We start from the raw sequence: 16,870 nt of genomic DNA, 5'->3' as shown, positions 1-16,870 counted from the left end.
AGAGATAAATAACCAATACAAGCAGTAAACAGCTAGGACCCAAAGAAGGGGCACAAAGAGAGGATCCCATTTCCAGCTCGAATGGTCTCCTTGTAGAGATGGATGTTTTTTAAAGACAGCACAGAACGGACGTTTGTTGAGCCACCCACCCTCCTCTCCTAGCTTGGGCCTGGCTTGTTAGAAGTCAGCTGTAAAGGTGCATGCTTGTCACAATTTGTGACGTAAACCAGGCCAGCTAGAAGAACTGGCTCTTGCTCATACTGATCCAGTTCCTGGAAAAGGGCAGTAGCCTGGTCAGAAGAATGCCTCGGCTGTACATTAATCAGTTGCGCTTGCCAGGCCAAGCACTAACCCTGACCCCTAAATGTGTTGTTTTGCTCAGATTCACAGTCTGAGAATGAGGCTTCGCCAGTGAAACGGCCACGACTACTGGAGAATACTGAACAACCCGAGGAAACCAGCCGATCTAAACAGAAAAGCCGACGTCGGTGCTTCCAGTGCCAAACCAAACTGGAGCTGGTGCAGCAGGAACTGGGATCGTGCCGCTGCGGTAAGCGTCCCCCCAGTGGAGGACACAGCATGGTGGAGGCTGTGTCCTTGGCGCCCTGAGAGGCTGAGCTCCTTCATTCTTCTCCCGAGTACCTCCCTTCGAGCTATAGCTTTGGAGCTTGGGAAATCAGAGTAGAGGATTCTTATTTCTAAACACCCTTTATTTCCTCTCACACATACAGAAAAGGCAAAAACCTCCCCAACTATTCTTACACATATTTCATTAGAGTTGCATTGTCACTGCTTACTGCTCTCAGCTTCTCTCCACTGCATATTACTGTGGTTCCTTCTCATTGATGACTTATTTAGAAGTTAACCAAACCAGTGAAATTCTGAGATATGTGCCATAAAATTCAGATATTAGATTAATTTTGAATGAGCTTCTTACTATATATAATAAATAGAAGATTTCTCCCCCATATCCCTTTTAAATTAAAGTTTGATTAGAAAATTATTTTCTTTGAACCATAATTCATTGTCAGTTAACCCCTTGAAATAGCTTTAAAGTAACCTTTTCCTTCTGTATTATCCAGTGTAATACCAACTCTTGGAATTTTTGGTGGGATGTACTTTTTAAAAACTTTATGCCTGCCCACAGTGGAACAAAACTTAGAACAATCCTTCCTCTCCCTTTGACCATATACATCGTGTCACATGGAAGCAAAATTGTGTAGCTGCATTATTTAGGCTGACTTACAGTTTTCCTGTCCCTGTTTTTATTTCTTGACTTTAGAGCATAATATTGTGAAATTGTTCTTTGGGACAGAGCTGTCATCAGGCACATTGGCTCTAGCCTCTGAGAGTCCTGTATCCTTTGTTCTTAGAAGTGAGCTTTTAGAAGCTTCCTTTTACCTCTGGGATGGCCATAGATATCCTGTAAGTACTGATGCTGGTAGTCAGGACTGGGTGGTTCTCCCAGCAGTTAGAAAGTTACAGCTGCTCAAAGCTCTTCATCTTCTGAAGAGATAGCCGTCGCTGCTCCTGTCCCTGAGTTATCTGCCCTGTTGGAAATGAGAAGGACAGGGGGGAGTTCCAGCCTCTCATGGAAACTGAGTTGGAACTCCTTTCCTGTCATGAGTAGAAATCTGTTTGTTACACAGTCTGGTGTGTGGTACTCAGCAGTATCAGAAACATATTTATCTTCAACTGCAGAAATGGTGACTAGCATGTGGAGTCCAGGTATCACTGGACAAGTTTTTAGTCTTTAACCTGGCGTTTATTTATCCTATTAAATGCTTGTGTGAAAGTGTAAGGAGAGAGGTAGGATAAGACGTGGGTGCAGAGGCTGTCAGCAGAATTTTCAAACCTCACTTTTGTTCCTGCAATGTGATGTGGTCCAGGTGAGCCCAGAACCTTTTTCTTAGGCTGTGTCTTGATCAACCCTCCCAGGTAATGTAAAATTCTTAATGAGGTAGTGAAGGAATACTGTGGTTACCCAAGGAAACTTTGGGGTCTCATGGCTAACCAGCTTTGCCCTTAGTGGTTTGTCTGATCTTTTGTGGTCTGCAAATTATTGCTTTGGTCTTCACGCGGACCCCTGGGGGCTTCAGCAGTTCAGTCTGTTACCAGTGTTGTGTAGCTTCCCTGACCGTTTGCCTGTTGCTTTTGTAACACAGGCCTTTGGTGATTCCTAAATTAGAATCGTGGGATTTTCCTGTACCTTACATTCTTGTTTCCTTCTTGAAAGTAACTGAATTCTGGGTATTACACAGGATTTGCCCTAGTGGATCAAGCAGTTGATCCATCAAGTGTGCTGTCTCGCCTCTGGCAGTGGCTAATAACCTCCTCTCCTTGTCAGGCAAGCAGTGAGAATTCACAGTTTAGTGCTGAGAGATCCAGAGGTGTGGTAACCAAGTCTCCCAGTTTACCCTTCAGCTTTGATGCAAGCCACCTATTTCCTAAGGTCTTAAGCACCAAGCTGAAAATATCTAGAAATATATGTTGGATGACTTCATGTGCTCCTAAAGTGAAGCCAACTTGACTGACTCTGGTAAGTGCAGATTACTCTGCTGTGCTCTTCACCTCTCAGGCAGGAGGCTGGGTTTCTAAGTAAGTGCCTACTGGGTTTGCCATAGACGTGCATTCTCTTTAAATGATCTAACACGTGGTCCCTTGGCTTATGCCCAATTCTGAGGGTCGTGTTATAGAGAGATTTGATTTTTCTGCTGGAGAAGAGAGCCCTGAGCTTTCTGCAGTCCCTCCAGATGTAGCCTTCCTAGAGAGAGCTGGGAGTTCAATTGGGCCCACTGAGAGCATTATACTTATGTGCCCAGAAAAATGACTGAGTCAGCTGCCACATTTTAAAAGATGAAGGACAGTAATGGGAACACACACCTCTGGGACTGTCCCTGACAAATATCTCTTGTGTTCCTCCTGCCTGTCTGCTTGGATCTCTAGGAAAAGGTGAGTTGTACAGTTATTTCCTTGAGGCTGCATGGAGTGCTAGGGAGACGTTTAACTGCCCTGAAAGGTTTTGGAAGACGGGAAACACAGTAATTTACTACTGAAAGTGAAGATTCAGGAGGGCGGTTTGAACTCAAACAGAACACTTCTCCACTGCAGAAAATCTTTTTTTTTATATGTATTCACAATCTTTTTTTCCATTCCCCTTCCACTCTGTACAGGTTATTAACTGCTGACAAGAAATTCACATCTCATAAATAATGCTTAAGAGCCGTTGCTATATAAATTGAATGTGTTATGAATTGTGATGGGCCTTTTTGTAGCATTCGATGCCTAGAGCAGGAAGAACAGAGGATGTCATTTTCATTAATTTCTAATGAGGTGCCAATTAAAGACAGGGAAGCCGCTCCAAAGGGAAGAGTGGCCAAGCTCCCCTGAATCCTCCGCCTGGGGCTGTCATCCAAACACTGCCAGCAAGCCTTCTCTAAAAATTCCATTAAATCACAGTCTCATCGAGAGCACACAGACACATTCAGCTCCCCTTTGATCTTCAAAAGAGCAATTTGTAAGGCGAGTTCTGAGCCTTCTCACATAGGGAACAGCTAGAGGTGATAGGAATTGTTAATTGCCAAGACACTCCATGGGCTTTCAATAAGGAGGTGAGTTTTGAAGATGAATTCTCCTCTGCCTCGCTGTGACTAGATAACCTTTAAATCAACAATACCATAGTGACACCCTTTTCCTGTGAAATCTTTCTGGGTGCCAATCAGTAAAAGCTTGTGGTGAGGCTGGGGTGATACCCTGCATCCTAGTGTATCTTCAGCAGTTTAACTTCTCAAGATGGAAAACAATTGCATAAACATGGATTTATTTGTTTCATTTTCTACTCAGTAGGCAAATTGATCAGCTTGTTGTCTTTACAGGGGTCTTGTCTCTCCAAAGGCCACCTGGAGGGTGTTCTGAAATCTGGCCATCCTCATCCAGTCTGGGCCACAGCACAGCCACGTGGATACTGTGTTTTCTAATCAGATCTTGCATGATGCATACCGCATGGCTTTTTAATCGCTATGCATTGCTTCCCAGAACCACAGAATTAATTTTTAAATACCAGTCTAAGAGCTTGCAAAAGTTATGGCATGTTTTCAGTTGACAGTGACTTACACTGTAAGATGATATGCTCCCTTTTGGGACAACAGTGCTTTTACTAACCTCTTGAGTAATCTGACTTCGTTTACTGCTTTCAAAATAAGTTTTATATTCCCTTTAGAAACTCAGAGTGATGCTTTAGCTGGGACCTTTAGTTTGTCGACTTAAAGTGCCTCAGTGGTCCTTTCTGCCTTTTCATTCACTGTCAAGCTGAAGTCAGCTAGCATTTATTGAGATGTGATTTTTCATAAAGCATTTTGCTAGGTTTTGTGGGGAATATAGGAGGTAGAATACAGACTATAGGAGCTCATAGTTTAGGTCAGTGATTTCAGACTTAAGTGGGCATCAGAATTGCACAGAGGGCTGTTAAAACACAGTCTGCTGGGCCCACCCCCAGAGCTTCTGACTCAGTGGGCCTTTTTAACAGGTTCCCAGGTAATAACTGATGCTGCTGGTCTGAGGACCATGTTTTGAGAACCACTGTTCTAGGAGCTTCTCAATCTGGGAAGCCTCTAAAATATAGAATGTCTGGGCCTCACACTTAACAATTAAATCAGAAAAGGTTTCTGGGTATTGTTTTTTTTTACATTTTGGAAATTAAAAGTTTGTCCTGGACCATTTGAAAGTAAGTTGCAAACATTGTGACCCTTTATCCCTATAAACGTCAATGAATATTTCCTGAGAATAGTTATTTTATATAACCGCAGCAGTTATCAGCTTCAGTAAACTGATACTGATAAATACTTTCATCAGATCTCTTGTCCATATTCTAGGTTTGCTAGTTGATCCAATAATATACTTCATAAAAGCATTTTCCTCCCTTTAGTACAGAATCCAGTCCATGATCAAGTGTTGAATTTAGTTGTCATGTCTCTTTTAGACTCTTAAGCTGGAACATTTTCATTGCCTTTCTTTGTTTTTAATGATATTGACATTTTGAAGGCTGCATTTCTCCACCCTCCTCTGCTTACCCTTCCCAACCCCCCACTTTTTTAAATAGAGCACTCCTTGTTTGGAGGTTGTCTGATGTTTCTTCATGATTAGATTCAGGTTATGTATTCCCAGCCAGAATGCTATGTGGTTGATGTTGTGTCCCCCTCAGGGTTCTTCATTGGGAGGCACGGATGTTAATTTTGCTTCATTCACCCAGTCTAGGTGTTGCCTGATGTCTCTAAAAATAGTATTTTTGCCCTTGCAACTAGTAAGCAATCTGTGGGAAACACTTTGACTATATAAATGTCCTGATCATCATCAAAAAGGTCTCCTAGATTTAGCATCCATTGATGATTCTTGCCTGAACCAGTCTTTACTATGATGGTTGCAAAATGATGCTTTGCTAACTCCAGTCCTTCTCCTGCATTTACCATTTGCACGGAGCATTCTCCTCCCCCATTTATTTATCTCTTACTGGTTTGCACTCTGGGCTCTTGTATTTTTCAGTGGTTTATAATTCATTACTGTACTTAATTATTTTGTTGCTCAAATTGTCTCACATTTGGCCGGTGGAAATTCCTTCAAGCTGAATTCTGTATTTTTGTGACATACCTCCTGTTTTTGTTTATTTTAAAAATTAATTAATTAATTAACTTTGGCTGCATTGGGTCTTCGTTGCTGTGCGCGGGCCCTCTCCAGTTGCAGGGAGCGGGGACCACTCCTCATTGCGGTGCGTGGGCTTCTCACTGCAATGGCTTCTCATGTTGCGGAACACAGGCCCTAGGCAGGCGGGCCTCAGCAGTTGTGGCACATGGGCCTAGCTGCTCCACGGCATGAGGAATCTTCCTGGGCCAGGGATCGAACCCGTGTCCTCTGCATTGGCAGGTGGATTCTTAACCACTGTGCCACCAGGGAAGTCCCTGCCTCCCGTTTTTTAAAAAGCATTTTCTTATTCTGTGGCCTAACATGATGTGTTCTGGATGCATCTTGTACTTGCTTAGTCCTGGAATCAGCCACTTTTCCAAGATCCCTAAGCTGATTTAAATAGGCATTCAGAGTAGGAATTTGCTGGTCCTGAGTGGAAGGCAGGCACATGCATGAAATAAGTGGCATCCAGGGCAGCCTACCATAAGAGTTTTAATCAAGGTACAAGCCATATGTTATAGGAATATGGGGAGGGAGAGATTAATTCCAACTGGAAGACTCTGGACAGGCTTCCACAATAGGGGCATTAAAGGAAGGGTGGGACTTAGAAGTGCAGAAAGACAGGATGCTTGGACCAAGCTGGTGTTCTGCAGGTGACCTCTGTGCAGCCCGATGGGGCCTTGTGGTTGAGTGAGGAGAGACTGCTAGAAAAGGAGGGAAGGGATTCCAGATTCCAGGCTGTAGTGTTTGGACATTGGTTTGCAGTGAAAAGCTATCAGTGGTTTGAATGTGATCAACACGATCTAATTTGACTTTTTTTTAAAAAAATTAAGCACACAGGAAAGCCCGGGAGGCTGTTGAATCTTCTTAGAGGAATGATCTAGGGAGAGTGTGAACTGATTCACAAAGTGGAAAGGAATGTGCACGTGTCACAGCCGTCCCGTCCACTACAGGGGACTGACTGAGTGGTGAACAGCTAGTGATATTCTGAGGTCGAGTGTGGGGCGAGGAGCTGTGGTGATTATGAAGCATGTAGGTGACGTGAAACTACCAGGCTGGTCCATTCCACCAGCATCAGAAACCACCACAAATAAGCCCACATCTAGGCCTTTATTTTAACTCTCTTCCAAGTGTGATTTAAAACTGTCAGGGACATTTGGCATTCTGTCCTATGTCTCAAAGAAAGCGAGGCTATATTTTCTTATAAAAGGCCTTATTCTGTGTACAGAGTTCTAGCCTGGATCTGTCAGAAAACCCTAGTATCCATGGAAACACCTGAGATCCTTTATCATGAACAAATTGGTTTGGTCAGTTAGGTGTTATCATTACTGCCGTTGAGTATCGAGTCCATGCTCTGCAGTGTGTTGTATAGAGTGTGGTGACCAAGATCCCAGCCCTTTAGTAGCTCCTGTTGTTTTATGCTGAGTCTGGCAGTGAAAGGCTAAAGTTTTTCCAGCAATTCTGAGACAGCAGCTGGGTGTTATGTTACCTTACGGCTCAAGAGAAGGAGGTGCCTGCCCACCCTCCCAAAAGCAAAAACAAAAACAACAGCAGCAACAGAAAACCTTTGATGGGCGTTACTGTATATATGAGAGCTAAGAGTAATTGAAAGTCTTGAGGCAAATTGAGAAAATTTTCTCCCTTTGCTACTCTCTTCCTTTCACTCTCACTGTACTTTCACCTAAACAAGAGTATGCTTATATGTAGTCCCCATTTAATCTTTAATGTGTAAGAGTTCTGGTCTAAAACCAAACAGATTAGTCCCTCTGCTGCTCCTCTAAATTGCAAGTTGAGGTGTTAGACCAAAACAAATCAAACCTTTACTGAACACTAGCTCCACATATTTGGCCCATTAGTTTACCACGTCCCAGAGAGCCAAGCTACCATATGTCCTTTAACAAGGCTGTAGAGAGATATTAGAAACATTAAGAGCTCCCCTCCCCAGCAAAGGAGCATCAAAGACCAAGCTTTTAAAATACAAAATGTGCAGAGCACATTTACTGATGCCTGTGTCACTTCCCCACTCATACCCTACCGACAGGCAAACCAGCAGACCCTTGTCCCTTGAAGTGAATATTTTCCATCTGGATAGCAAATTTGCAACTATTTCTATAGTCTAGTCTTAGCAGTAACAACACAATAATAATTTAATCAAAACTATTTGGATAGGGCTTCCCTGGTGGCGCAGTGGTTGAGAGTCCGCCTGCCGATGCAGGGGACACGGGTTCGTGTCCCGGTCCGGGAAGATCCCACGTGCTGCGGAGCGGCTGGGCCTGTGAGCCATGGCCGCTGAGCCTGTGCGTCTGGAGCCTGTGCTCTGCAACGGGAGAGGACACAACAGTGAGAGGTCCGCGTGCCACAAAAAAAAAAAAAACCACCACCACCAACAAAAACTACTTGGATAGATTACCCTGTTTTAGGATATTTCTTTATGGAGAGAAAAAAATGGCTTATTTTAAAAGGAAATGAATTTTTTAAATTCTAAGAGTAGATAATTTTAGTTCTTTGCCTAGCAAGGTGTGTGTTATATGTGTGTGTTTTTTGGATTTTTTGATATATAATTTACATACCATAAAATTCACCTGTTTCATATAGTTCAGTGAGTTTTAGTAACTTTAAGTTGTACAGCCCTTACCAAATTCAAATTTTAGAATATTTCCATTACCCCAAAAAGTTCCCACGTGTCTCATTTTCAGTCAGTCACTACACTCTCCTACCCTAGCCCCAGGCAACCACTGATCTGCCTCTGTTGGTATAATTTTGCCTTTTCTAGAATTTTAGCATCAGTGGATTCAAACAGTATATATATACAGTCTTGTGTGTCCACATAGTATGTTGTTTTTGAGATTCGTCCATGTTGTTACATATCAGTAGTTCATTCCTCTTTAATGTTGAGCATTATTTCATTGCATGGATAATCACATTTGTTCATCCATTTACCATTTGACATACGTTTGGGTTGTTGCCAGTTTGGGGATATTATGAGTAGAGCTGCTATAAATATTCATGCAGAAGTCTTTGTATGGACATATGTTGTACCTTCTTGGGTAAATACATAGAGGTAGAATTGCCAGGTTGAATGGTCATTTTCTAAGAAAATCCCATCAGCAGTGTATTAGGGTTCCAATTTCTCCATGATTGGCCAACATTTAATATTGTCATTCTTCTTAACTTTAGCTATTCTAGTGGTTGTGTGGTGCCATCTCACTGTCGTATGTTAACTCATTTCTCTAACGACCAGTGACGTTAAGCATCTTTTTCATATGCCTTTTGGCCACTCATATATCTTCTTTTCTGAAGAGTCTATTTATACTTCAGATATCTTGCCCATTTTAAAAAGATTTACAGAATTGCCATTTTAACAATATTCCAACCTATGAGTATGATATGTCTCTCCTCTTATTTAAGTCTTCTTTAATTTCATAGCAGTGTTTTATATTTTTCAGTTTCCATTCTTTGTTAAATTTATTCATAACTATTTTAGTTTTTTGATGCTACTGTAAATAGAATTTAAAAATTTTATTTTCAGGTTGTTCTTTGCTGCCACTTTGAAGTGCAGCCGGTTTTTGTATATGATCTTTTATCTTACTAAAGATAAAAAGTAAATTTATCTTACTAAAGATAAATTTAGCAACCTTACTAAATTCACTAGATTCCCTTAGGGTTTTCTGTATCCATGATCATGCCATCTGCAAATGAGGGCAGTTTTACCCCTTTCCAATCTGTATGCCTGTTACTTCTGTTTCTTGTGTTATTGCACTGGCTAGGACCTGTCGCATGATGTTGAATAGACGTGTTGAGAATGAACTTCCTTGCCTTTTCTTTGATCTTACATAGAAAGCATTCAGTTTTTTACCATTTATGTCTGATTTAGCTGTAGATTTTGCATAGCTGTTCTCCATCCTGACAAAGTTCAATAGTTGTTACCTGTGGAATACATTGTAGGAAAACATAGGAAATGTTCAAATACATGCTCCCAAAACAGCTGATACAACTCATGGTGAGCTACGATGTGACCTAAAAAAGGTGAACAAAGGCGTGTTTTAAAGACTTCTCCTGTCCCATGCTTACAGCTAAAACACATGCCCTTTGTTCAGAGTCCTAACGTGTCTGTCCAGCCATAGTGGGGAAAGCCTGTGACCTGAGGGCACTCCTCTTTTTTCAAAACCAAAATCGTAACAGATTTATAACCCAAGATGCCGTTCTGGGTTATTCTCACTTGAGATAATGAAAGCAAACCACACTGAGAAATGCTTTGTTTGAATTAAATGCTTTTATTACTGCAATACAAAATCACAAAAAAATTGTGGGTAGATGGGTAATAGAATCACGTACCACCAAGATGAGAGGAAGCCTTAGCAGTCATTTAGTCCAACGCCCCCTCCCCCATTTTTTTGTTTGCTTGTTGTAAACGAGGAAACTAAGGCCAGAAAAGTTGCCACTAGCCTCGTATCACACCTGTGTGCTAAATGTTGTTATTTCACGCAGGCTTTGATCTGAAACTCAAGGACTGCTGAAGAGTTTCTGACCAACATAACTGCTCACAGCAGAGCCCACTCTCCCTCCCTTCAGCATAGCTTTCAGCCCCCACTGACTACAGCTTCTTGTCACATATTCTTGGCCATACCTGGGGGACTTCTGTTCTTATCTCCTCTGAAGTACCCAGAAGATTTCTTGGTCTTTCCTCCAGATTAATACACCTGACTCTCTTAACCTCCTCTTAGTTCAGCCTCCAGAACCTTGTTCAGGACTTGGGACTCTTATATGGACCCTTCACAGCAAAATGTCACCAAATTAGACCAGTTGTGGTAAAAATAGTATTTAGTCAAAATAACAGGGTTAAAATATTATTTCTTTCAGAATTGATATCAAATTGTTCACAAAGGTGTTGCTAAAGAAATGTCCTTTCTTGTGCCTTTTATGTGTGTAGTTAAAACTAATTTGTGTTTAGTACATTGTATGCAGATATCTGCTAGTAAACACTCTCTGTCATCATACTATATTCTTATGTGACTCCCTCTTGAGTAGAACTTTTTTTTTTTTGAGGTACACGGGCCTCTCACTGTTGTGGCCTCTCCCGTTGCGGAGCACAGGCTCCAGACGCACAGGCTCAGCGGCCATGGCTCATGGGCCCAGCCGCTCCGCAACATGTGGGATCTTCCCGGACCGGGGCACGAACCCGTGTCCCCTGCATCGGCAGGCGGACTCTCAACCACTGCGCCACCAGGGAAGCCCTTGAGTAGAACTTCTTAAAAAGTGCGGGCCTCAGACCAGCACTTCAGAGTCCCTGAGTAGGTGGGGATGCGTCTTTGGAAAGCAAAAATGCAGTTGCTCAGGCAATTCTAATATACCCCAAAGTTTGATACACTGCCTATACACTTAATAGCTCATTTCTTCATAGGAAATGTAAAGGTAATTTAAGACAAAATAGTTACTAGAAATTTCCAATGAGGTCATGCACGTCAGAGGTTTTATGTCATCTAGGCAACTCCATTCTCTTTCAATCAGAGATTTACATCTTCTGAGTGTTTTAACACATGCCTTCCTCCACTGGTCTCCTCTCTCCTGCTAGATTCTAAAATACTCAGAGAGCAGGACCATCTGTTGTTCTGTAGCTTCCCACTGCCCCTGTTAGAGTTATGTGGCCTATAGTAGGTACCCCATCTGTTATTATTTCTTGTAATAACATACAAGAAAAAATTAGAAGTCAATGAAATGTGGTGTTCTGGTGAGCCTGCTGGTTTTCTTTAGGGGAACGTCCTTTTGTGGTAGTGTTTGAAGGCAGGCCTAAGCAGGTGAATGGGAGAATGTCTGGCCCAGTCTCCATGGAAATTCTTCTTTTTAAAAAAAAAAATTATTTTATTTATTTATTTATGGCTGTGTTGGGTCTTCGTTTCTGTGCGAGGGCTTTCTCTAGTTGCGGTGAGCGGGGGCCACTCTTCATCGCGGTGCGCAGGCTTCTCATTGTCGTGGCCTCTCCTGGTGTGGAGCACGGGCTTTAGACGCGCAGGCTCAGTAGTTGTGACGCACAGGCTTAGTTGTTCCGCGGCATATGGGATCTTCCCGGACCAGGCCTCGAACCCGTGTCCCCTGCATTGGCAGGCAGACTCCCAATCTGCGCCACCAGGGAAGCCCTCCATGGAAATTCTTGATGCTGGCGTACATGTACAACCTGAGGGTTTCCCAGTGGAATAATTGACTTAAGGAATAAGGTTTGGAGAGAAAACCTTAGCATTATTTATTTTTACATACTTTTATCTGCCTTGAATTTTTATTGGTAGAGGGGGAAATATCAGGCGAGACAGGTATGTTATAAGAGCAGCATTGCTTGCTTGGTCTGATTAAAATTATTTGATATGCTTTTGGTTTAATTAAATACTCAACTTTGGGGATGGGTGTATTTGCCTAAATAAAACTGGTGATTCATCTTGCACATGAATAAGATGGGCTCTTTGGGGCTCACAGAAACTACAGGTCACAGACCTACTGTGTATAACCACACCAGTCTCTCACTCCTGCCTAGCAAACCCATCACTCTCTGACACAGAGTCCAAGCACTTAAGGGACTTAGAAGTTATCCATCTGGCGCCAGTCCAACTCCCTGAACTAATGCTGCAGAAACTACATCAGCATTGCCCTGCCCTGGCAGGTAATCCAGCCACCATGTACATCTCCAGCCTGGAGGGAGTGAGGCCTGTCTTGTTGCAGGCAGCTTAGACTGACTAGGTGCTTCCTCCGTTGAACTAAAACCAGTCTCCGTACATGACATGTCCTCATTCCTCCTCACTCTGCCCTCTGGAGAGACCTGTCACAAATCATCTTCCTCTCCTGCAAGGCTTCTCTTCAGATATTTGAACACAGTGGCTTTGGCTTTCCAGCACCCCAGTCCCTTCCAGTAGCAAGTTCATTCACGGGGACTGAAGAATAGTGTGGGGACATCAAGGGCAGGGTGGGGTACAGGAATGCCAGACTGGGCTCAGTGCTTGTCTCCATAGTTTTCCTCATCAGAGGCCGTCACAAAATATGAGAGTCTTTTTAATAAAACCTTTCACCTGCTGATCTCCTTGTGGGACTGCTCAAAAGTCTTCTGTGGAGTCCATGGTTGGCCTCTGTTGCTGTAGTTCTCAGAACACACTGAAATTGACTGCATGTCTGTACTTCCTCCCAGACCATAAGCACTGGAGGACAGGGACCATATTGTGTTCTTTAGTAGCTCTCTGCCCTGCTATATAGTACCTGGTGTGCAGTGTTGCCTGAATGAGTGAATGGATGAACCCTGTACCACTGCAGTTGTGATCCTCTGGGTGAAGGAAGAACAGCTTTAGGGCTTCTCTGGTGGCGCAATGGTTAAGAATCCACCTGCCACTGCAGGGGACAAGGGTTTGAGCCCTGGTCTGGGAAGATCCCACGTGCCTCAGAGCAACTAAGCCCATGTGCCACAACTACTGAGCCTGCACTCTAGAGCCCGCGAGCCACAACTACTGAGCCCACGTGCTGCAACTAGTGAAGCCCACGCGCCTAGAGCCTGTGCTCCGCAACAACAGAAGCCACTGCAAAGAGAAGCCCGCACACGGCAACGAAGAGTAGCCCCCGCTCACCGCAAGTAGAGAAAGCCTGCGCGCAGCAATGAAGACCCAACGCAGCCAAAAAATAAATAAATAAAATACATTCATAAGAAACAAAAACAATAATCTTTGAAGAACAGCTTTATTGAGCACCAGCTATGTGCTGGATGCCTGCAACTGTGTTATTTATCATTTGACTCTTACAAAAGCATGGTTGGACAGGTGGTACTCCCTTTTTACAGAGGTGAAACTCAAGCTTTGAAGTTAACTAACTCAGAAATATTAGGGAGCACTTGAACCCAGGTCTGTTGAGCTGCCAGAATCTCACCACTTTTTCATGTTCCCACACTGGCCCATGGGGTGCCCTGAACAGTGAGGGTATGACTGCAGCATGAGTTGTCTCTATTTTCAGCTGTATAGTTGTTAGCAGTTCCTTGAGCACTTCCCCATCTCAAGGAAACATTCATTGGTAACAATTTATGTGACCTCCTGTCTGGGAACCACTGTTCCATGTGACACTTGTTGCTCCATCTAGATGTGATGCTTCTGGAGGACAGGGTCCATGGCATTGCCCCTTTTTTGTCCCCCACTGCGCCTGGATAATGAGAGACACAGTGGCACTTAATTCTCATTGACGTGTTTGTTCCATTTTCTCCTGAGTGCGAATTCATGTCCTCATTTTCCTTGAAAACTTACCTCCTCCAGGATACCTTATGCAGTTGACCTCTCCTCAGTACCCCCGATTTATTACACATAGCTGGATTGTATTGATTTTATTTGCAGTTGATTTCTTGCTTTGCTTCTTGTGTCCTTCAGCATTTTCTTCTCTGTGCGTCTCCAGCTGTCTTAAAAGCCGGGAACTAGTGACTTCTTTTTTCCCCTTCTCCTCCACCCAGCCCCTAGAATAGAGCTCTGTAAACAGTGCACAGATGACCAATAAATACTCTTGACTCCTTGAGTCTGATAGCTTCTTTCCCTTCCTGGACTGACAGCCCAACACTGGAGCTTGAATCCTTTATTTATTAGGTGAGATTTCTATAGGACCTTTCCTCTGAAGAGATCAATATCAGTGAAGTTTGTTTTTGCTTCTGGAAAGTGCTTTTAGCTAAGCAGACTGAGGTTCTGACAAGATCACATGATAGTCCTTACTCCTCACCTCTTGGCCCCTGAAGATGCAGACTCCAGGAAAAGCCTTGCCGCTTCAAGTTTTGCTGCTTTGTTGTCGGAAATGAGCCTGAATAAGACTGTGGCAGATAGCAGCACAGCTCTGCAGTGTTGGTTGACTTTGTAGCCAGCGTTACCAAAAGAGAACTTGCGTTTGGGGGGCGGGGTGCTGCTGTCTTCTGGAAGGCAGATATGGAGAAGGCCGCCCACTAGCCAGAGCCCCAGGCACAGCGGTGGAGGGTTGTTGGCTCTCACACAGTGCCTGGTGTTGCTAGAACTGTTGAGCCTCTGAGACTCCAAGTCACCCTGCCAGGCGGCTGGGTCCCTGGGAGGGACCCACGAAGGGCATGAGACCCAGAGACTGAAAAGAAACAAGTGCTGGTGAGGCAGGGAGGAAGTGCTGAGAGCTGGTGCTCTCCTAGCTGGTGGGAGAGGAGCTGTCACGCTGCAGATGTGGGTGGTCAAGACTGACCGTGAGATATTGGAGCAGAGTTCAGAGGCCACAAACTGAAAAGGGTAAGTGAGTCCGCCCTATAATTTATTGGAGAAGTGCCTAAAGTAATTGGATCAGCTGGCTTGTCTAGGAAATTTCTCACCTTTCCACGTCTCCTTATTTGTTAAGATGTTATTCCCATCCCTGTTCGGAGTTAGGCAGAACCCAGTAGGGAATGAAGGCATTTACTGCAGGCTTAGCATAGAGGTGAGGGCAGCAGCATATAGAGGCTGCTTGGTGTGGGTACTCAACATCACCAAACTTGACCCGCCCTTGAGCCTGCAGTCCAGAAACTACCCTCTGCTGTCAGATCAGGAGTTAAGGCAACCATAGTTACTGAGGCACAAAAAAGAAAAGGGAAGAGAGCAGAAGTTGAGGTGTGGTGGTGTTGGAGAATCCCGGCATTGACTCATGGGGTAGTGTGAGCTTGGGAGGGGCCGCTGCTTATTTCCTCCTGTGATTTGAAAGGTGTTCTCTTTCTCTGTTGTCCCCTGTGGAGTTGAGAGTTTGGGCCACCGAACTGTCTAGTTTATTTTCTACCCCAGTGCCTGGGACATGGTTGGACAGAGGGGACGACAAGAAGTGCCCCTCTTTGCTTTGGGTACCTCACCAACTGCTGTACATGTAAAATGTACAGTTCCTGGTGGATACCTGGGAGACAGGTGACCCTGGCCTGTGGGGACCTCCCCCAGTGGCTCTCTTCCGCAGCAGCCAGCCAGGCCTGCTGTAGTTATTCCAATGAGTCCTCCAGAAAAGTGCTCCGGGGCTGCGGGGGAGCTGGGGGAAGTGTTCATGCAGGTGTCAGATGATTTTCTCTAGCCAAATTTTCTGTTAGGTATTGGTCAAGACACTGCTTGTAATGCAGGAGATGGGTTGTTCTTACGCCGTAGAGTGGGAGGTGGCAGGCGGTGGCTGTGGCCGTTGAAGACATTTGCTGTGGGTCAAGGAGGCTTAACTAGTGACAGCCCATTTGCTCCTCAGGGAGCTCAGGAGCGGGCCTCTTCCTCCCTGGATCGTCGTGAGGACGCCCGCTGTGCAGCAACAGGCTGTTGCTGTCCAGTGAGACAGAAGCTCCGAGTCAGCACGTGATGGAGTCTGTGCATCCTTGTGATTAATACCTATGATGACATGTGTTCTTCAGAGCTGTGCACCTCGGTTACAGATTGACCAGGAGGGGGAAAGTTCCAGACACACAGATTACAGGGCCAGCTTTGTGTTAATTCTCTTGCATCAATTAAATTGCTCTTCCCTTCAACTGAACTGCTACCCCAGGATTAATTTTCCTTGGAATCTGGAGTAATTGACCAAAATACTAGGGTAGAAGAGGAAACGAATGTCAGTGGGAACCTGTGTGTTTACGCTCAGTTCTTCATTATCTGTACTCGGCACATTTGTGATCATGAGTTACAGCAAAGTTTTAATTCCAAGAAAGCATCTAATGCCATCTTGGACATTTCTGGGTTGCCTCTCAGAGTGAGCTCAGCAAATATAGGCTCATATTAATAACAGCAATAGAAAAGCATAATTAGGAAAGTAAACTTGCTACTGCAAAAAAATTAAAAAAATACATCCAAAGCCAAAGCCAGACAGTAATCATCTTTACATTGCGTTTGCTGTACCCTGTTCACCCAGGTGGTTGGAAGTGAACTGTGTGGTGGTGGTCCTCTCCAGGAAAGGGGGCGAGGGCACAGTTACCAGCAGTAAATGTTCTTTTATTTTTTATATATATTTAAAAATTTACTTTCTTCTTTCCCTCCCTCCCTCCTCTCTCTTTCTTTGGCTGTGTCAGGTCTTAGTTGTGGCATGCAGGATCTTTCGTTGTGGTGCATGGGCATCTCTCTAGTTGTGGCTTGTGGGTTTTCTCTCTCGAGCTGTGGCCGCACGCTCCAGGGTACATGGGTTCTGTAGTTTATGGCACGTGGGCTCCTTGAGGTGCGTGAGCTAAGTAGTTGCAGCACACGGGCTTAGTTGC

The 16,870-nt window shown here is 44.2% G+C and overlaps 1 protein-coding gene across 3 annotated transcripts in view; it reads left to right on the top strand.

Moving 5' to 3' along the window:
- Positions 1-16,870, top strand: part of ZFAND3 (zinc finger AN1-type containing 3) — a 326,173-nt gene that overhangs the window by 295,643 nt on the left and 13,660 nt on the right. For all 3 annotated transcript variants that reach the window (XM_079932930.1, XM_079932931.1, XM_079932932.1), the window contains exon 5: positions 383-550. In XM_079932930.1, the coding sequence (XP_079789056.1) occupies positions 383-550 (168 nt within the window). The remainder of the gene's footprint in view (positions 1-382; positions 551-16,870) is intronic.

The sequence above is a fragment of the Stenella coeruleoalba genome (assembly GCF_951394435.1).
Source record: "Stenella coeruleoalba genome assembly, chromosome: 10".
Classification (NCBI taxonomy): domain Eukaryota; kingdom Metazoa; phylum Chordata; class Mammalia; order Artiodactyla; family Delphinidae; genus Stenella; species Stenella coeruleoalba.
The sequence above is the reverse complement of the archived record's forward strand: the minus strand, read 5'-3'. Positions and strand labels throughout refer to the sequence as shown.